General features: G+C 35.3%; 1 protein-coding gene across 1 annotated transcript in view; it reads left to right on the forward strand.

The window, feature by feature from the left end:
• CFTR (CF transmembrane conductance regulator) overlaps positions 1-21,973 on the forward strand; it is a 187,313-nt gene that overhangs the window by 56,041 nt on the left and 109,299 nt on the right. The window contains exons 8-11 of the mRNA XM_082631970.1: positions 1,481-1,727; positions 3,671-3,763; positions 9,838-10,020; positions 16,286-16,477. Coding sequence (XP_082488096.1) covers positions 1,481-1,727; positions 3,671-3,763; positions 9,838-10,020; positions 16,286-16,477 — 715 coding nt within the window. The remainder of the gene's footprint in view (positions 1-1,480; positions 1,728-3,670; positions 3,764-9,837; positions 10,021-16,285; positions 16,478-21,973) is intronic.

A 21,973-nucleotide genomic window follows, 5' to 3' on the forward strand; every position in this document is an offset into this window, starting at 1 on the left:
TCAGAGTGCTCAGGATTACATTTTTTTCAGACTTAAAAAAAAAGATTTCCTCTGAATTCTACAACTTGAGAATGAGAACTTTTCTAAGTTGTACAAGCATGTGGGACTAAATGCCGGGCACAGCTATTGCTCCTTCCCACCAGCACTCTACTTGTCTGTTTTACCTGTGCTCTTTCCCTTGCAAGAGCTGAATAGGAGGATCACAGGTGACTCTAGTTTTGATGGTCCTGGAAGAGTAGGATGGAGGTTGAAGGCAGCATTGTCTTCTGTTCTCGCCAGCCTCTGCACTCCCTGTTTTCTGCTTATTGGTGCATTTAAACCTCTTTTGTGTGTGTTAAAAAAAATTGTTCACATTTGTAGTTCAGACTAAAGGATCAGAAGTATGGTTGCAAATAATTATACTGAAAGGAGAGAGACAGGGAGGATGCAGCATCTACTCACTTATAATTTTTGAAGAATTACCTGTAACAGAATCACTTGTGTTCTTTTTTTTAAATTATTTGTTTATTTTTGGCTGTGTTGGACCCTTGTTGCTGAGCGCGGGCTTTTCTCTGGTTGTGGCGAGCAGGGGCTACTACTCTCTTGCAGTGTGCAGGCTTCTTTTGTTGAGTATGGGCTCTAGGCACATGGGCTTCAGTAGCTGTGGCACATGGGCTCAGTAGTTGTGGCTTGCAGGCTCTAGAGCACAGGCTCAGTAGTTGTGGTGCACAGGCTGAGTTGCTCCACAACATGTGGGATCTTCCCAGACCAGGGCTTGAACCCGTGTCCCCTGCATTGGCAGGCGGCTTCTTAACTACTGCGCCATCAGGGAAGCCCCATTTGGGTTCTTTTTTAAAATGCAGGTTCTGGAGGCCTACTGCAGACTCAGTCAGTATCTCTGAGTGGTGGGCCTGAAACTCTGCATTTTAACAGGTTTCTCAGGTGATTTTTACTCATGCTAAGGCTTGAGAACCATTCCTCTATGGCTTATGTGTTATTTTCAAGGTTCCCCAAAGCCAAGCTAGAACTTCTAAAATGTTAACAATCCATTAGGGAATCCCAGAATTGTCTTTTTCCTTTATAAGTCTTTCAACATTATTCTCATATCCACACTTATTATTAAAACACCAACCAACCAACAAACAAAAAATTATCAGTGTCATTAATCTTAAAAATTAATAAAGAAGTGAATAAAGATATAAAAATAATATAATAATTATAGTAATAATTATTAAGATTATTGTAATTTAAAAATAAAATTTACAGGTATTATATGCAAGACACTGGTACATTCATTATGATCCATCTCCCTTTCAGGTAAGGTAACTGAGGCCCAGAGAGGTTAAATAACTTGCGCAAGGTCACACAGCTCATGCAGGGTAGAACGAGGATCAGAACACAGAGAGAAAGATTTGAGAGTCTATGTTCAGATTTTTAATTCCAAGATGCCTGATACTTGAAAAGTAAATAAGCATCCCAAATCTTATTTATTTTTTTATAGAACAGAACTGAAACTGACCCGGAAGGCAGCCTATGTGAGATACCTCAATAGCTCAGCCTTCTTCTTCTCAGGGTTCTTTGTAGTGTTTTTATCTGTGCTTCCTTATGCACTGCTTAAAGGAATCGGCCTTCGAAAAATATTCACAACCATCTCATTCTGCATCGTTCTGCGCATGGCAGTCACTCGGCAATTCCCCTGGGCTGTACAAACTTGGTATGATTCTCTTGGAGCAATAAACAAAATACAGGTAATGTACCAAAATGGGGCATCATACACAATGAATTTAGAACAGTTTAGAACTTTTCTCATAAGCAAATTCTCTGGAGAGGTATTCTTGGCCTTGGGCCTGTTTGATGCACAGTATTTCCTCTCGATGTCTGTATGTGGTCTAATGAGCCCTTGTAATGAAAGCCTAGTGAAATAAAATGAAGGCCTGTGAAATTCTCTTAAGTCAGAGAAATTGAAGAAAATATTGTTTCTGTATTCTGGAGATTTTTATTCAAGTAATCAATCAGTAGAGAAGTTCTAATGAACTTGGCAAATGTGCAAAATGATGGTGGCAGATTCATCCGGAAGTTATAAGATTTTCCAGCTAACATTAGGAATGTTCACCTTAAACTTTTCCAAGTGTTTTTCTATACTGTATGATGGATGACAGTGGCATTTTATGACACATTAATTACCTTAAAATCTCAGCAAGGTGATGTAGCTGGTAATTTTGAAGAGAGGTTCTAAAGTCCTCAGGTAATGAGACTCAATTAATGCAAAGCTAACAGAATCAGCACCATAACCTTGGGTGTGGTTTTAATTTTTATAATTAGTATACAGTTCAAAATGTTTTATTATACTTGTTTGATATCCATTTAAATATTTAACCCAGAAAATAAATCATTGTGACATAAATTTTAAAAATGAGGGTGAAGGGTGAGTCACTTTTAGGTAGTTCTGCCATTATTTAGCCTAGGCCAGAGTTTGCAAATGGTGACCCATGGACTTAATTTTGGCCCTTGACCTGTTTTATTTGACCTTTACATTAAAAAACAAAACAAAACAAAAAAACCTAAAACAACGCATTTGAATTAGTTGGCAGCATTTAAAAATTGTTTGCTGTCACATATACAACAAATCGTGTCTTCAACCTCTTTTGAAAATTTGAAGTATACAGTAAACTGGGTCCTCTTCCCTCACAAGCTGTGGCAGCTCCCCCCTCAGAGAAGGTCTGCCCTCTCCAGTTCATCACAGTCTCTACTTAGCCACCTTCCTTAGTTTTATCATCTTGAAAATATGTGAGTTTGAGATCTGCAATTTAGACAAATTGGTGAATGTAGCTCAGAACCATGGCAGCTCTTGGACTAGTCTTATTTCTTCTATTAGTCCATCACAGCCATGTGGGAGGTGGTGGGGAGACAGAGAAAGAGAGAGAGAGAGAGAAACAGACATAAAGACCCAAAGAGAATGCATCAGAGAAACAGATTCACTAAACAGGAATACAGACAGAGAAACAGATCTTAAAAACAAAACTGGGAGAAAAAGAGGGAAACCAAAATAGAGATAGTGAGTGAATTGAAGAGGCGAGAAGGGAAAAAGTGAGCAAGGACCAGACTGTTAAAACTACCTCCTATGAAGAAGACTTCAAGATGCACAAACCTAATTCTTCCTCATGCTCCCACCATCTCTAGGAGCACTGTGATTCTGAGTCACTAATAGAGCCCTTCTTTTAGAATCAAGGTTTGATGCCCTAAAATCAGTTATATCGGATCTTCACACCTTTACTTAACCCAGAGAAGTGATGCTAATGATGCCTCTAATAAGGAGGGTGCTATAAAGATGAAGATAGTAGTTTTCTCTCTCTTAATGTTGAATTGAGGCAATTGGTGGGTAATTCAGGTGTGCTTTATAAATTCATCACTAAGGTTAACATGTAATAGTACAAGGATGAATCAGTGGTATGTTAAAAATCTAATGTATAAAAACAGTTTTATAAAATATTACATTTCAAAATGATTAATTCTAGTACTTGGCAAATTAACTTTAGAACACTTATAAAATTATTTTATTAAGAAACAATTTCTAATATAATTCATAAAATCCAAGTACAGAATGCATCACTATTAGAGTGTAAAATAGATGTAATAATGTATTAATGGTATCTTGGTTCTGCAATATGTTTTTGCTCTCTTTTGCAAACAGGATTTCTTACAAAAGCAAGAATATAAGACACTGGAATATAACTTAACAACTACAGAAGTAGTGATGGAGAATGTAACAGCCTTCTGGGAGGAGGTCAGATATTTTTTGTTTTTGTTTGTTCTAAACATTTAAGCTTTGCTTGTTTGTGGTTCTGGTTTTCATCTGAATGGGCAATAAAGTTAGCATGATGATAGAACTTATTTTATAGATTAAGAGGTAGAGGCCCGGGAATATTAAATATGATAGACAAGACTCGTTATTTTTTTCTAAGTCATGTAATTTGTTTCACATAACAAATTAGGAAGTAATACAAAGCTCATAGGTTTTGGAGCCAGATAGAGCTGGGTTTGAATCCTGGTTCTGCCATTTACTATCTGTGTAATCTAGACCAAGTTACTGAACTTTGTGGAGCCTCTTGTTCTTCATCTATAAAATGGGAATATTAATATATACCCTGCAAGTGTGTTGTGAGGATTGACTGAGATAACTTATGGAAAGTATTCAGCATAGTACCATGCACATAATAGTTCCTCACTAAATGCTACCCTCTCTGATCTCAAGTTGCGATCCAATGCAATTTACATGTAACACCGGTCACCATAAAGATGTATGAGAAATAGACCAATGTATTGTTTTCTACTATTTTTACTTATTTTAATTCACTACTAAAAATTCTCTCATATTTCTCATGGTCAGAAAAAATATTATCAATGATTTTTCAGCTTCTAAAGAAGTAATATTTGATTATTGAGAATACCTGTTGAGTTCCTCTTTCCTTATCACTTTTTTATGTTGAGTAAACATAGGAGTTATGAAACCAATGTCCCATTTCTACATATTTCACAATATCTTAAATTGGTTTTATTTACATAAGTAACTTGACCTCAGGGGCTTTACTATACTTCATTATTTTAGACATAGGTAAGAGAATAATTCTTTATCTGCCCAGAAAAATTGTGGAAAGGTGTGTGGATCAGATTGATTTTACTTCTTTGATTTTAGAAATTTCAAATGCCTTTCTAGGCATGAAGAAAAATAAGAAGTTTGACAGTACTTACAGACAATTGTTTTTCTAATCTCCATTTCACTCTGTTTTCATCTAATAAAATAGGTAACATGCTTGAGCCCTTACAATCTGCCAGGTACTAGATAAGCACTTTATATGTTTTGTCTTATTTCTCATAACATTCCTATGATGAAATCTTAATGTTTCCATTTTGCTGATAAGGGAATGGAAGCTTAGGAAGGTTACAGAACCTGGCTCAGCTCACAGAACAGGCAAGGGCTGAAGTCAGGTTTTGGACCCAAATGTCACAGTCTACAACTCTTTCAGTAAACCTTCCGTCTGGCTGTATCCTCATCCTCCAGACTCTGTCAGCTATCAAATTCTGGACACTCCTTGATGATATTTACCCAGGATAGTGGTGCTTGTTAAATCTCTGCCATCATGTCTGAGACTTCAGCACCCACATGAGAAATCCTTCCAGTACTGTCCTCAGAACTTACATTTTACAATTAGTTCAGAAGCTTCCTTTCATGGTCACATGCTGAGCTTGGTGAGCACCTAGACTTACTCCACTTTGGAAATGTCGCACTCTGGAATCTCCTTCTTAGTTCAGAATTTCCTAACCTTAGCTCTCTCAGTCTCTTCATCCCACCTTTACTGCCTTCCAATTTCATGAAGATTTCTAGGCTCCTTAGTTCTCCCTTTTGGACTACTCCTGGTTTAACCTCCACCAATGACAACACCAGTCACTTCAGTTCTTCTCCCAGCAGCACCCTCAATTCCCTTTTCCTTTCACTGAATCTTTTGCTACAAAACATTCACTTGATATCTTTGACGAAGGAGGTGCTATCTGGGAAAATCATATACTCTAGTCAGTTATAAGTTTTATACAGTTATTGTTTCAACTTCAAATGGGCCTATAAACTTTCTTGGGAAATATTTTCATTTGTATTTAGTTAATTTTCTTTACCATTTCTCTAAAAGCTTTTCCAGATTTTTACCACTTTCCAGAAACTCCCAATCTCTCCCAGGTTCTGCTCACCCCCAGCAGATGGCCTTGACTTCTGTAAGATATAGAGAAAATATATAGATGCTATAAAATATGCAGCATCATGTATGAATGCTTATAACTTCTTCACCCTTGGGATTATTTTTTTCTTCTCTTTCTTATCTAAGTGAAAGATGTATGCTTCCTCCTGCCTTTGGCTAAACTGTTATCATCTTGCTTCGTCTTCTCAGGACATGGGGCCAGCAATTAGTCTCTATCTACAAGTTTTAACATCTTTTTTTTCAACTGACTCCTTTTCACATTTAAATATTTTCGAGTTAAAAAAATTTCTTCTCTGACTTTTGCCCACCCAGCCTCATCCTCCAAGCTTTATCATTCTGCTTCCTTTTGCCATCAAAGCTGTTCTTACTTCGTCATCTTTTATGACTTTTCCCTGATGCAATCTGGATTCTGCCCTTACCAATACATTAAAACTTTTCTTTTAAAAATACTTATTTAACTTAGCTTTAGTGAACCACTCTTTCCATGTCATCTTATATTCTGACCATGACTTCTAAGTCTTCCCTGCCTGCCTCTTCAATGGTGATGGGCCACTGCGTCTGCACCTAGGCTTCCTTCTGGCATTTCATGCTCTCTGGTGACTCAGGCTCAACTGACATCAATGTGCTGATGACTCTCAAAAGCAAATCTCTAGCCCCAGTTTCTTTCCTGAACTTCATATATTATTTCTAAATTCCCTGCAAGCTCCTCAAGCACCCACATTCATCACTCCTCAAGCTTCATAAACCTGCTCCTTCCAGTGTCTTCTCCACCCGTTTGATGATGTCACCGTTCACCCAGTTACTCAAGAGGCAAGTCCCTGATGAGTTATATATGACTCCTTCCTCACACCACACAAATTGAGTAGGTACAATTTCTATTTATGTATTAGGAAGCTGAGCTTTAGGGAGTTTAAGTAACTAGAACAAGGTTATACAACTGGTTAGGAGAGAGCCAAAAGGTCAGCCTAGGTTTCTCTGCCTCTAATTAAAAAAAATGGACTAATGCTTTACTTGTATACAAAATACTTTCATATATATTACCTCATTTAAAACCCTCAACAACTCAGGAGACTGAAGTTCAGAATGTCATGATTTATTACCCAGCTAGTTGAGAAGATGAGACAGAGACTGAAGTAAAGACAAAGGATATCATAATCCTTCCTCTGACAACCACAGGGGACTTGTAAACATGGAACATGTTCAACTTTACTAGGGATCAAATAAAAATAAGATCAATAGTGAGATTCCATTTTTACCTATAAAACACAAAATACAGAACAAAACAAAACAAAATAAATCCCAAACCAGAAAGCAACAGTGTTGATAATGGTTCCTCAAATCTAGCACTCCCATACCTTAATGGAAGAAAATTTGGAACTACTTTTCAAAAGACTTAGAATTTTTGCTATATCTTTTGCCCTGGAAATCCCACGTGCGGGAATTTATACTTAAAAAAAAAAGAGAGATGTGCTCCAAGATTTATAGCAAAGTACATGCATCACAGAATTATTAAGTTAAAAAGAAAACCATATAATGTCAAAAATAGAGAACTATTTATAGTTTATCCATACTCTTGTATACTATCCTGCAACTTAAAATTATATTTAAAAGAATGTTTAATGGTAGGTGAAAATATTTATGATTTATTGTAAGTCAGAAAAAGCAGGTCACAAACCTTATGTATAATTTTTCCTTAATGTTGTAAAATATCATATATATGATTTTATATATATATGTGAAGGAGTGGAGGGGTATCATTAAAATGTTAAACATGGTTTCTTTTCAGTGGTAGGATTACAGGTGATTATTTTTTTCTTCTTGCTGCTTTCCTCTGTTTACCAAATTTCCTGAAATAAGTGTTTTATTTCTGTACTCAGAAATTAAAGTTATTAGTAAAAACAACCTTCCATTGGTCCAAGGGCTTACTGGATAAAAGTCCTATTTCTAAGCATGGCACATGAGCCCCTGAATAGCCTGCACTGCCCACCTTACCAAGGATACCCTTTGTCATCTTACCATATACATCTCACCTAGCCACTCACCATTCCTGAGATATATTTTGTTCTTTTAAGCCTAAAATGTTGTGCATGCAGATCCTTCTTCCTGGAACACCTGGACTAATGCGCTCCTATAGGACTTGGTGTGAATTTTCAGTTGTAGCACTAAACACATTGCAGTATTAATATCTATGCATATGTTATTCTCCTATGTGGGATTTTTAAAGTGGTCTTTTTAAAAAATATTTATTTGTTTATTTGGTTGTGCCGGGTCTTAGTTGCAACACGTGGGATCTTCGGGGATCTTTAGTTGCAGCATGTGGACTCTTAGTTGCAGCAAGTGGGATCTAATTCCCTGACCAGGGATTGAACCCAGGCCCCCTGCATTGGGAGCATGGAGTGTTAACCGCTGGACCACCAGGGAAGTCCCTGAAGTGGTCTTTAATACAGAGGTGATGCTCAAGAAATGTCTATTAGATAAATAAATGAATAAAGGAATAACAGATGCCTTTGTCTCATTTAAAGACTTTTCATTGCCTAAAAGCTTTGCTTTTAGTTATCTGTTAACTGAAAGGGATGTTAGCCATCCATATGATAAGAATTCAAGCAGTGATCTTCAAGCTTAATTGCTTATGTATGCCCTAAAATAGTTCTGAAAAACTATGTATATCTGATATATTTTAAGTTGACTTTTCAACTTAAAAACTAATTTTTCAACATAGGTTTAAGTGGTGGCAAAGAATGTAATTCTTGTCTATTGTATATTGTTTTCATATGTTAAATAATTGTTTTCAAAACTTAGGAGCTGCAGTTTCAGTGCAATTTCATGGGAAATAAATGAATTTATGAAGTCAGGTCTCATTGTCAAGCCAATCAGCTAAATGTGACTTGCTTTATGTCAGGAAAGTGTGACTTGACTTTAAAATGCAGATAATAATTTGTATTAATTTATTAACTCATTAAAATTAAATAATTAATTAATAAGTTAATTAAAATATCTTATTTCTCAATTCATTTCTGAAATCTGATTCTGAGATGATAAGACACATAGATCGCCATCAGTTTGAAACTTGGGTGAAATAAGATGTTACCTCCTTCAGTATTTCTGGCTTTGCTTATATGGGATCACCTTTCAGGAGAAAATCATTCTCTTACGGTCCCCTTGTTTGTATTATTGAGCTTTTTACACTCCAGAAAGTGCAACGTAACTAAACTTAGGGCTGGTGAGAAGGCTGCCTCTTCTGTGTTAAGTGAGGGAAGGACAATTGTGAGCAGGAAGTGGGAAAGAGAAATGACAAACAGCAGGCAAATTCTCAGGCAGATTAACTTTAGGAAGGAGTACTTTTGCATGTTGAGGATGTGGGAATACATTCCATTAAAACTGTGTGCACTACCTTCCTCCTGATAATCTGTAGTGCTGTTTACTTTGGTTTGAAGACCACTACCCTAAAGCCTCCCATGCGGCAGTATAGAAGCAGGGCACTTTCAAAAGAGAATTCCTTCTCCCAGCTACTCTTACAAAAATGGAATTCATTCAAATCATATGGCAGTATCATCACATTTATACTTAATAATAGCTAATTAAAGAATTGCTTTGAGCTTCTCAGAGGAAGGTACTACCAGCATGATGGAGCAGATTTGGGTTATAATTCTACTCAGGCCTACTACTTACGTGACTTTAGTTGCTTAACTTCTTTGAGTCACAGTCTACAGCTTTGAAAGAGAAGGATTATAAAATCTACCTCATATATTGTTATTCTGCTGAAGATTAAATAATTATGTTTATGTACCCAGCCTATAGGAGAGGATATATATTTATGTGTGTATATATTTACATACACACACATATATATACATGCACACATATATATAGATAGATACCTTTATATATGTAGATAGATATCTTTAATTAAATTTGGTGGTGAGCAACAATCTGAGAAATTGAAATTATTATTATAATTTTCAGATGTTTTGGATCATGTGCTCTAGAAATCATGTGCTAACAATTGTGTGCTATAAAGTATGGGTCATATACCATGTGCTTTTCAAACTAATCATACATAATGCAAATAGCTATTGAAAATATCTGAAAAACATGTTTGTTTTTTTTACAGGGATTTGGGAAATTATTTGAGAAAGCAAAACAAAATAATAACAGTAGAAAAATTTCCAATGGTGATAACAGCCTCTTCTTCAGTAACTTCTCACTTCTCGGTGCTCCTGTCCTGAAAGATATCAGTTTCAACATAGAAAGAGGACAGTTGTTGGCTGTCGCTGGATCTACTGGAGCAGGAAAGGTAGTCTCATTTATACCTCATTATGAAGATCTTAACTTGACATGATTTTCTCCTTTCTTTTTCTAGTTTGTCTGTAATGTAATAAGGTGTTTTGGAGAAATTCTTACATTGGTATTAGGAGAATACTTGGATATAGAGTTCCTTATAATATAAATTCCACTGATAGCATCCTCTAGCCTTTTATTTCTTCCTATTATTTTCAGTGACTTTTTCTTTTATATCTTTATATTTTGGACACTGCTCAGCACAGTGTCATGCACATACAGGATGAGCATTCAATAACTTTATTAAACAAATGAAGCATCCATTTTTACCAGTCTGTGGCACAGACATTTTCTCAGAGCTGGTCCAGGAAAATCATGGCTTAGATTTTACTTCAGTAACTTCATGTAAAAGGTCCCCATTTTGTTGACATTAGAATTTTGGAGAATGGACTCAGACTTGTTTATGATTTATTATGAGGAAAAATTATTGAGTTGGGACAGTTTTTTGAAGGCAATACATAGGAATGTTAATTTATTCAGTGCTGGTCAGCCTCAACACCCACCCCCACCCCAACTAATTATAAACCATGGATATTTGGAGATATATCTGACAAAATTTAATAGGTTAGAAAGCTAAAGGGTCAAACTTTATTGTCAGAAGAAGACTTTATAGTGATCTTTAAAGACCTGAGTTATTGTTCAGGTAATTATAAACACTTGTCTTTATCTAGGAAATAAATTTAAAGGGCATGAAGGAATAAAATCACGGGTAAGAAGGGGCCTCCTGGCTTTGGAATGGGCTACTAAGGATAATAGGTATTTGCTTTGAAAGTCTATTAAAAATAGGTTCTTCATCCCATTTGACTATAATTTTAGCTTTGATGAAAGAAAAGGAAGGAAGGAAGAAAGGGAGGGAGGGGAGAAGGGAGGGAGGAAGGAAGGAGCAATGCTGCTATAAGATAAAAATGTAAATAAAAATAGAAATACTCCTGAAAGACAGTTATTTATTAATGTCTTATATAGGAAGAACCATATTTTGAAGAATTTAGTCTGAGACGTGGGAAACAAAATGCCACAGAAAACTTCTAGTTATTGAATTTGGTGTTCATAGTGCTAGTGATATACAGTTTGCTTATTTCTCTCTACAGGTACGTTTTCCCACATGAGAAACAGGCCTTTCAATAAAGTAGCTATAGTTGTGCATTTTCTTCTTAGAAAAATGTGTTTCTTCTTCAAGTGCTACTTTTTCCTTCTATTTCTTGTATAATATTACTAGCAATTATCACTACTAAAAGAAAATGATACCATAGGAGGAGTTGCTAATAAACAAGTCACAGATGATCTAAACAAGAATGATTGCTTGTGAGCAGACAGTAATAGTATTTCACAGGCTTTTTAAAATTAATTTTGTTTAGGTGTTTAAAATTACTTCTTTAAAGGTGTAAACAAATAGCTTTGGGATTCCAGATTACAAGACTTAACCAGCAATTAAATTTCAGGCAACTCTATTAAGAACTGATGAGCAGATAATTGCTGGCTGGAGTTACAGTTGCATCTTCTGGGAAGTAGATATGAAGGAGTCAGATGGAGGCAGTGGCCCCTTAGGAATAATTAAACCCCTCTGAGAAACAACTTGGCAACTCAGTCTAGGAGGATGTCCTTTCATAGTATAGGAATGGACCATTTTATAATCTTATTAGATAAAAGATCTAACTAAAATATAAGATAGAATAATTGAAAATATTCACATTTCAAGATAAATTCTGCACCACACAATTTGGTAATTTGTATATCCAAAGCCTTAAAAAGAATCAAATAACTTGTCGATTTGTATGACTTATCCTAGTATGTTTGCAGAGATTTTATATATTCATCACAACATTGTTTCAGTAGCCCAAAATTGGGGGAAGCCCTAAATATCTAACAATAGGGGGTTGATTAGATAAATTTTGGTGTAGTTATATAATGGCATGTTATTCAGTCAGGCTAAGGGATGTTAAAAAATGACTCTGAAGATACTCTTAAGTGAAGAAAGACAACAGATTATAAAATAATATGTACATTATGATCTGCATTTTATGAAAGCATATATATGTGTATACTTGTGTCCAGAAGGACATTATGGATCAAGTAGCTATCTCTGAGATTTTGGTTGTATTTTATATCTCTGGAAATCCGGAGATATAAAATACAATAAGGTCAGGTATAAGGATTAGATAAGGAAATGTATAGAAAGCCCTTGATGCAGTACTTGGAAAAAGTACATGCTTAATAAATGGTAGTTGTTTATACTGTTGTTGAAACTTTGTAGAAAAGCAAGAAAATGCAGATAGAACAAAAAATATCAGGGAAAAAATGCACATTATTCCTAATTTCACCTCTTAGGGATAATCGGGTAAATATTCTGAAATATTTTTCTTCTAGACATTTTCCTACATATATGTGTTTATAAAAACCAAAATAGGATTATTCTCTAATACTGTATTACAACCAATTTCACTCAGATAGAAATCAAACACATCACAAAGATTTATCTGCAGAGCACAGTCTTTTGCAATGGCTGCATAGCATTACATGTTTTTGTTGAATATTCAGATTATTGCCAAGTTATTTTTGTATAAATGATGTTGTGATGGCATTCTCTATTATTTGTAAATTGATTGATCTGTATCTTTGTGCATTTCATAATTTTCTAATGATCAGTTTCTAAGACTAGGATTTCAGAGTCAAAGAATTTGCAGATTTTAAAACCTAATTTTTATTGGACTGTTTAATTTTTGAATAAAACACACGTCTTAGTCTCTTGAAAAAAAACAGTAAGGTCAGATTTAATTTTATCACTCTCCCTTGTTATTAATGTCTAGACTGTAGGGGAACCATGTCTTCTTTGTTTTTATATTCCAAGGACTATCATAGTACCTAGCATATAATAGGTGCTTGATATAAATTTATTTAATTAAATGTCTTTGGGAAAATGAATTTGGGGGGGGTTCTAATCTACATTCAATGTCTTTCATTTATGAAACTTCCTTGAATTATTTTAATTAAGCAGTATTGGTGTAAGAATCTACACTCCTGGGTATCCCCAGCTAAAGGTTGGCTTATGGCATCACCCCCAGGGTGTGGGGATTTTTAGTTCTTCTGTCGTCTACACAACTGAAGCAGGTCTGTGCCCTTGCTGACAACCCCTGACAGCACATAGTCTCTGTCTTCTGCCCTGGCTGGCCTTGCTCTGGAACTCTTAGCTTGCTCTGCTAATAACTGAGAATCAGATGTGTGGAATGGCTGTTGGCTTCTGTTTTTGCTTACTTTTTAAATAAAATACAAAGTCTGCCAAGTTTTATCAATATTTTGTATTTTATATATATATTATATTCAATGATGTTTACATTTAACTTCACATCTCTCAAAATACCAAAATATTGATAAATGTTTATATTGATAAATATTATATATTTATCTATATAAGTTTATATAGATAAATATTGTTAAATATATATTTAACCTTTGTATTTAATATATACAAACCTATATTTAACCTGTATATTGTGTGCATATATATGTATACATATATATGTATATATACACATATAATATTATATGCCTACACATATGTATATCTATATATTATATATATAGATATATAATCCATATATAATCAGATCCATTCCATTGTTGGGATTTATAAAGCTGTTCTATATGAAAATAACACTTCTAGTTTTAATTTTTATATAGAAGAATTTTATGTAAAAATAAGGAATTTCGGATATTTTTTCCTTATACAATAAGAATTTTAAAATTTACTGAACTAGATATCACAAAGATGTCTGTCTCCTGTCCCTCCTTTCTTCCTAATATATTTTAGGTGATATTATTGTTTATTAAAATTTAATTAAAAATTTAAAATTCTGGAAAATTAAAATGTATAAAATGTTGAAAATTTTCCCTCTCATTTCTGTTTCTCCTCTGCTTATTTCCACTTTCCACCATTTCTCCCAACCCAGGCAGCTACTCTTGTTAATTTTTTGAATGTATATATATTATATATATCGCTGCATAGTATTTTATTGTTTGGATAGAGGTCTGTAATGTAATGAGTCACCTATCGATTGACATTTGGGTTATTTCCAGTGCTCAGGTAACACAAAAAATGATGCTATGACTAATCTTGCATATATGCCATTTAGCACATCTACAAGTATTTCTGCAAGGTAACTTCCTAGAAATGGTAAATAATTTGTATATCTGTCAAACTTCCTGAAGGCTGCATCGATTTATTCACGTGCCATACAGTCCATATAAGATTGCAGATTTATTCCCCCACAGCATCCCCAGCAGACGGCATCTAATTTTTGAATTATTTCCAGGTCATTGGGTGAAGTCATATGTCAGTGTTTTTTTCAATTTGCACTTCTCTTATTATGAATAAAGTACAGTATCTTGTCATATGTTTAAAGGCCACTTCTATTTTAATTTTTGGTAAAATATCTGTTTGTATACTTTGCACAATTTTCTAATGGGATGTTGGTATTTTTCCTTTTGATTTTAAGATCACTTAAGAGGGAAATTATTCCTTTGAGTGATATAACTTGCAAATATTTACTTCAGTTTGACATTTTTTCCTTTCGTTTTCTGTGCACAAGATTTTTTTTAACGTGATTTAATTTATCTTTTATGGCTTCTGGATTTTGAGTCATAGAAAGGCTTTCTTACTCCATTTTTCTTTCTTTCTTTCTTTCTTTTTTAATTTGGGCATCCTTCAATGTTTTCTTCAAGTATTTTATGGTCTTATTTTTATATTTATTCTTTGGCCTGTTTGGAGTTCATCATGCATATGGTGTGATATATGGCTACAGTTTTTTTGTTTGACCTCCAGTTGGCTGTTCAGTTGTTCAGCACCATATACTGAATAGTCTATTTTTCTCCACTGATTTTAGATGCTATCTTTATCAAACAATAGTTCTTTTATGCATTTGGATTTGTTTGTGTAGTTTTAATTCTCTTCCGTTGGTTTCTATATTTATGTACCAGTAATTCACTGTTTAAAGTCATTGAGCCCTTCTAATTTAATATAATGTATCATATCATTAAATTATTGAGTAAAATACAATATCATTTAGCAATTATATTGAGTAGCTACTTTGTGCCAGATACCATTCTAGGCCCTGAGGATATAGTAGTGAACAAAACCCACAACATACCCTCTTCCTCAACCCAAGAGGCTCACATTCTAGTGGGAGATATACATATATATATATATATGTGTATGTGTGTGTGTGTGTGTGTGTGTGTGTGTGTGTCGTATGATAGTAAATGCTATGAAGATAAAACAGAAAGGAAGATTGGTGATAGGGGTGTGATTTTAAGCAGTGGAAATAGGGAAGGCCTCATTGAAGGTAACATTTGAGCAAAAACTTGAAGGAGGTGAGAGATTAGGTCATGTGGCTCTCTGGGGAAGTCTTCCAGGTAGGGGGTGGAGCAAACCTGTGAAATGGGACCGTGTCTGTCTAGTTCACACAACAGCAAGGAGGTCAGTGGGGTTGGCACAGTGAGCCATGGAGAGTAGAGCTGTCAGAGAAGTAATGGGAGCCACACCATTACTTGGGACCTTGTAAAAAGGCTCTTGAGGGACTTACAAAGGGCCTTGTGAGGAGTTAGGCTTTTGTTCTGAAGACATTAGAAACCTTTGGAGGGTTTTCAGTAGAAAAGTAACATGATCAGACTTATATTTTGACAGGGCCACTTTGAGAATAGATTATAGGAAGACAAGGGCAGAGCAAGGAGATAAGTTAGAAGGCTATTGTATTTATTCTGGCAAGAGGTGATATTAGCTTAATCCAGGTAGTAGTGGAAGAAGCCCGCAGATTCTGAACATGTTTCCAAGAAAGGTATAATGGCATTAGATAGATTGAACATATGAGAAAATAAATGAGCCGTCAATAAATGTGAGCTGTTACTAATCTTTCCCTGACCTCTTCCAAACCCATCCCAACAATCTGAATTAGGTGCCCCATCTCTGTGAGCCTCTATTGTAGCACTTATCACACTCCGTTGTAATTGTCTCTTTTATTCCTCTTTGTTTTATTCCTCTTTGTATCTTTTGTGCATAGCAGTATACCTAGAACAGGAAGTGCTTAAATTTTTTTGAATTGAATAAATTAATATAGAATCTTTAAAAATTAGAATAGATACTTCTGCTTAGGATGACAGTTGGAGGCACGTGCATCCTGAGAGTGATTTGATCAAGTGATTTAACTTAATAACAATGGGTTTATTTCCAGACTTCACTTCTCATGATGATTATGGGAGAACTGGAGCCTTCAGAGGGTAAAATTAAGCACAGTGGAAGAATTTCATTCTGCTCTCAGTTTTCCTGGATCATGCCTGGCACCATTAAAGATAACATCATCTTTGGTGTTTCCTATGATGAGTATAGATATAGGAGTGTCATCAAAGCATGCCAACTAGAAGAGGTAAGTAATTATGTGAAAAATGTCTGATTATGCATATGAAACCTTCAAACTATATATTTAACTTTTTACTTAGTCAATCTGTATATATTAATCACATTTCCACAGTGGGTAAACTGTGAGTAAATTAATTAATAAAATATATGACCCCTGCTGTAAGAAGCTTGCAGAAACATAAAGAAGTTACAACTTATTTTTTAAATGGTGGTCTGGTTCGGTTACAATAAAAACTCTATGAATGGTAAGAATTTTGTACACTTATTAGTGAGACAGATGTCCTCCATGGACATTTATATAGCATATATTTTTTAAAAGGTACTTCAAAATTACATAAGAGGATTTTAATTATTTTAATAACACCATAGCCTAATGAAAAAAGCATTGACCTCCAGTAGGGAATCAGCGATTAAATTGTGATTATATCTCATCCTTTGGCCTCGAACATGTAACCATACAACCTTTAGTGGCTAATTCTCTGAAACAGAGGCAAAATTACGATGAATCACTTCTTAACAATATCGAGGAATGAGCTAATCATCTGGAAATACAGAAAGCATTCCAAGTGAAGTCAGTACATGGATCTTGTACTATTCAATACATAAATTGCATGATAAAGGGTTCAATAATTATCGATGTTAATAGTGGGGAATATATCATTATGAGGTTTATCAGCAGGGAAAATATCACATTATGAGGTTTATCGGTAGTATTGCCTGAATGGTGATCTTGATTCAAAATCACTATCCTTGGTAAATGGTATTTGACATTAGTAGATTCCTTTAAATCAACTTTTATGAAAAAAATTGCAGTGGGATAAAATGAAGCTTAAAATGCAGTGCAAGAAAAATAGAAAAAAGCCTAATTATGGATTAGATAGAAACTGCAGTCCGTACAAAAGAGGGCTACATCCTTGAACAAATGGCTTTTTATGTATATACTGACTCATTCAACAGTAGTTTTTAAAAGCTCCATTCTCTCATTTTTCATACACTCTGAAAGCATAATAAAAATGAAAACTATCCTGAAAAATACTGGATTTACCTTGAAGAAAATATTCTTCATTCCTCAAAAACTCTTCTTCCAGGGATAGTATTTCACAACCTAGAGGTTGGAACACTCATTAAATTTGTTATAAAGAATCTGTATGTTTCTAGAGAATACAGATATTTGTCTAGGAGGGGGCTAGGATGTAGGACCGATAGTGAGTGCCCTGCAAGATAAATCATGGACTCTATTTCTTTATTAGTGGCAAGGTGTTGGCAGGTTTCTGGTAGGTTTTATTTTTTGCTTTGAATATATCTTTTCCCATAGAAATGGTTTTATAAATAGTGTCTTGATTCCTCCAAGTAAACCTATGAAAGTATATTTAACCCAAATATGGCATAGCTATATTAGTACTAGTAAATTCAGAGGTATAGGTACCTAATTCATAGAATGAGCATTTACTATCTTCTGAATACTGTGCTAGGTCCTGAGAATGCCAAGTTGAATAAGATGTGGTCTATTTTCTAAAGAGTGCATAGTAAAGTGACCTGTATTTTAATGAATGGTTGTATGGTATGTGAATTATATCTTGATAAAACTATTAAAATAATGAAGGAAAGAGGATAAGAATAAAAACATATTATTCCTTTTTTTTTCTGATTCCATGGCCAGCCTTAAAATTATTTTTAAAGTGTAAAATACATTTTTTTTTAGTATATTCTCAAGGTTGTACAACCATCACCTCATTTTCAACTCCTCTAAAAGAAATCCTGGTTAGCAATCAATTTACATTCTCTCATACCTAACTTGTCCACCCAGCCCTAAGCAAACCTTTGTCTTTAAAATATTCCTATTCTAGATATTTCACATAATTAGAATCGTACAATATATGGTTTTCTGTGCCTAAATGAACTTCTAAACTATAAGAAAATAGGGAGTCTTAATTTTGAAAACATTTATTGAGACTTGCTATATTTTATGAAAATATGAGTAGAGCAAGATCTATATACTGCAGGAGTTCATGGGCCAGTAGGGGGAAAAATCAATAAAGAATGTAATGGCTGCTCTAATAGGAAGAAAAGAGACATTTCTATAGGAGTAAAAGGATGAAGCTGAGTCTGCTAATATAAGGAATAATCTCCAGAGGAGGCACAAGGCTGATGTCCTCTGATGGAATTTTTCCCTGTGGAATTCTAATGGTGACAAGAGTGAAACTTATGGCATTGGAGGAATTTTTTTGATTAAGAACATTAGAGCTGCCAATAAAGTAGAGAAGATTAGGTTGATATGAAGTGAAGATTGATGAGTGATGTTCCCTGGATTGTTGAGAAAATTAAATGAGATAAATAGAAGGTGCCTAACACAACATCTGGTACAAATTAGCCATTCAGTAAATGGTAGCTCATTTCTATTTCCTTTGGAGGTGGAGAATACTGCTAGAGAGCATGACGTAAGATAAATGTGTCTGAGAGCCTGTTCTTGTTAGTGAGTACTGCAGAAACAAGGTGGGGTTTGGTGTAATTGAAGAGAACCATGAAAAATCATCAATATCAATTTTGATGCTGACAAAAGCAGTTATAAGAGAAAATTATAAAAGTGGTCATCTATAACTGGTCTACATGACCCAATCAACAAAAGTTGGAGTGTTCTGTGGAAGAAAACAGTTGGCATATGATCCTGAAGGTCTGGCGTGTAGGCATATTGGTTCCATGCTCCAGAAATGGCCACAGGGTTGGGAGGTGGTTCTAGTTTCTCTGTCCCTTTCAGACTCCACAACATGACTTCTGTGATTACCAGACACTGTTCACTGTGGTGGAGGCAGAGTGGGTACAAAATGAAAACTTTATTATTCCTTTACTCAAAGAAAACATATGCAAAGAGACCATTTCAATATAATATAACAAGCGTTGGGCTAGAAGTACTCTCAGGCACTACAGAAGCCCAGTTGAGGGAGCTTCTCAGGGAGGCTTTCTCTAAAAACAGACACCTTGAAGGATAAGTAAAAATGGAAAATATATTCAGGACAGAGGAAACTGCATGAGCAGAAAAACCAGACATGAAACCACTTGGTTTGTGCAGGGAACCACAAGCATCTTGATAGAACGAGAGTATTACTGGGGGACAGTGAGTGGGGAGGAATGAAGCCAGAGAGCCATGTCTTGGGAGCCTTGAAAACCAGTCTCAGGAATTTGGTCTTGGAGAGCTTTAATCAGGGAAGTGATGTAATCAGCTTTGCAATTTAAATATATCTCTTTGGCTGTGATATGAGAAGCAGAATTAAGGTGGATGTGATTTGAACCTTTATGGACTAACAGAAAGAACAGAGATTTTGAAACCTAATAGAGCTGGGCTACTGAAGAAAGTTATTTAACCTTGCTGTATACTGAGTTTTATCCTCTGCAATATAAGGATAATATTACCTATTTTATAGGGTTTTGTGGATTCTTCTGGCACATAGAAAGTACTTAATAAATAAAACAGTGATTATTATTATTATTAGTAGTAGTAGTACTATTTGCTATTCTGATTAGAAGGAGGAAGACTAATAGGAAGCTATTTCAGTAATCCAGATAATGTCAATGATGGACAAGAAGAGACAAAAGTATCAGAGTAATTATGAGAAGATAAGGAAGCCCTTATTTGTGTACTATTCAATATTTGCATCCTTAGGAAAGGGCATCAGGAAAAATGAGCCTTTGGGAAAAAGTGAATGTTTTTTTCCTTAAGAAATTAGAAGAGAAGAGAAATTGGTTTAGGATTAAGGATTCCTTACATAACAGGAACTGGAAAGAGGTACAGGTAGAGATTCTATGGGTTTAGAAAAGAAGGATGTGGAGGTCAGTTAAGATGTCTGATTTTTTTTTTTAAAGAAGATGTTGGGGGTAGGAGTTTATTAATTAATTAATTAATTTCTGCTGTGTTGGGTCTTCATTTCTGTGCGAGGGCTATCTCTAGTTGTGGTAAGCGGGGGCCACTCTTCATCGCGGTGCGTGGGCCTCTCACTATCGCGGCCTCTCTTGTTACGGAGCACAGGCTCCAGATGCGCAGGCTCAGTAGTTGTGGCTCACGGGCCTAGTTGCTCCACGGCATGTGGGATCCTCCTAGACCAGGGCTTGAACCCGTGTCCCCTGCATTAGCAGGCAGATTCTCAACCACTGCGCCACCAGGGAAGCCCAAGTTGTCTGACCTTAAGATGACTAAGAAGTCTGATCAAGCAGGGGGATCACAGGTATTGCTAACAAAGTACCAGTGGAGGACACCGCTAGATGGGTTTTAATAATGATGATGTTTTTTGTTTTTTTATTGTACAATTCACTCTTCATCCTCTTTGCCTTAAAATAGCAAATAAAACACTTAGTTTTCTATTTTTAATAGTCCCTGAGTCCCTGCTCCCTTCTGTCCTGCTGACTTTTGCAACTGACTTAGGTCTTCCTAGTCATCTTATGATAGGCAAAAACATCCAGCATCTCCTAAATTCCTGTACTTTAAACTGGCAAATGTAGTAAGTACAATGAGCACATTAGTATATGATTTTCTCTTCTCTTTACTGAATGTTTCCTGTATGCTGTTATCTATCCAACTACATGGTAGATTCCTTGAGATTAGTGATTCTAAAAATTTTATTGTGGTATACTCCACCAAACACATTGATAGGGAGAAGGATAAATTCTTGTTGGATGACTGTTTCAGAAATATTTTGAAGTAGGCATGTCAGTTGCAAGAATTTTGCTCAGAAAATGTTCTTTTCTGAGCCCCACAGTCTCACAGTTCGAGGAGACAATTATACAACAGCAAGTTTTTGCTGGGAGTGACAAATAAAAATAATTAAAAGTGCTAGACTATCCTGACAGTCAAAATCAAGTTTCCCCTATTTTCAGTGACTTTAGAGTTTCCGATTTTTGTTGTTGTTAAACAACTGTTCCCGCCTTTGAAAGAGGCCAGTGAGAACCTTCCAAAATGAATGTTTTATTTTTTTAAGCATTTGGTGGAGGAGTTTTGAGCACAGAAACACAAAATACCTACAGAATTCTTGAGGGTTAACAGCTGGTGTCAGCCCAACACTCCCTCAGCGTGTTCTCTCTTTGGCCCCTATCACCAAATACAAACATTCATGATTCAATAGGTTTTCATTTTGACTGCCAAAGCTGATCTGTTTCTTAATGTACTACATCTAGACTTGGAACTGTAGATGAGGCGGAATATTTTCTTCCTCATTTTTGTGTTTTTATTCAACTTTGATATCTACAAAGCACTTGAGTGTGTAATGATGCCTGGTGTCATAGGAGTAGGCAGGTAGGTGCAGATTTGCTTCGATAGGAAAAAGCATGCACAACATAATTCACATAGTTTTCTGATTTCAGTCTGTGGTTGAAAACTATTCAGCCAGTGGGATTGAGTGAAGACTTTATCACAGGGAAGAGCATGGAGACAGTGCTACGCTGATAGAATAAATTGTAACAAGCAGACACGAGTAAGCAAGTCCTGTTCAGACTCTTCACCTTTAGGTCTCCTCTT

The sequence above is a fragment of the Mesoplodon mirus genome (assembly GCF_964341445.2).
Source record: "Mesoplodon mirus genome assembly, chromosome: 9".
NCBI lineage: Eukaryota > Metazoa > Chordata > Mammalia > Artiodactyla > Ziphiidae > Mesoplodon > Mesoplodon mirus.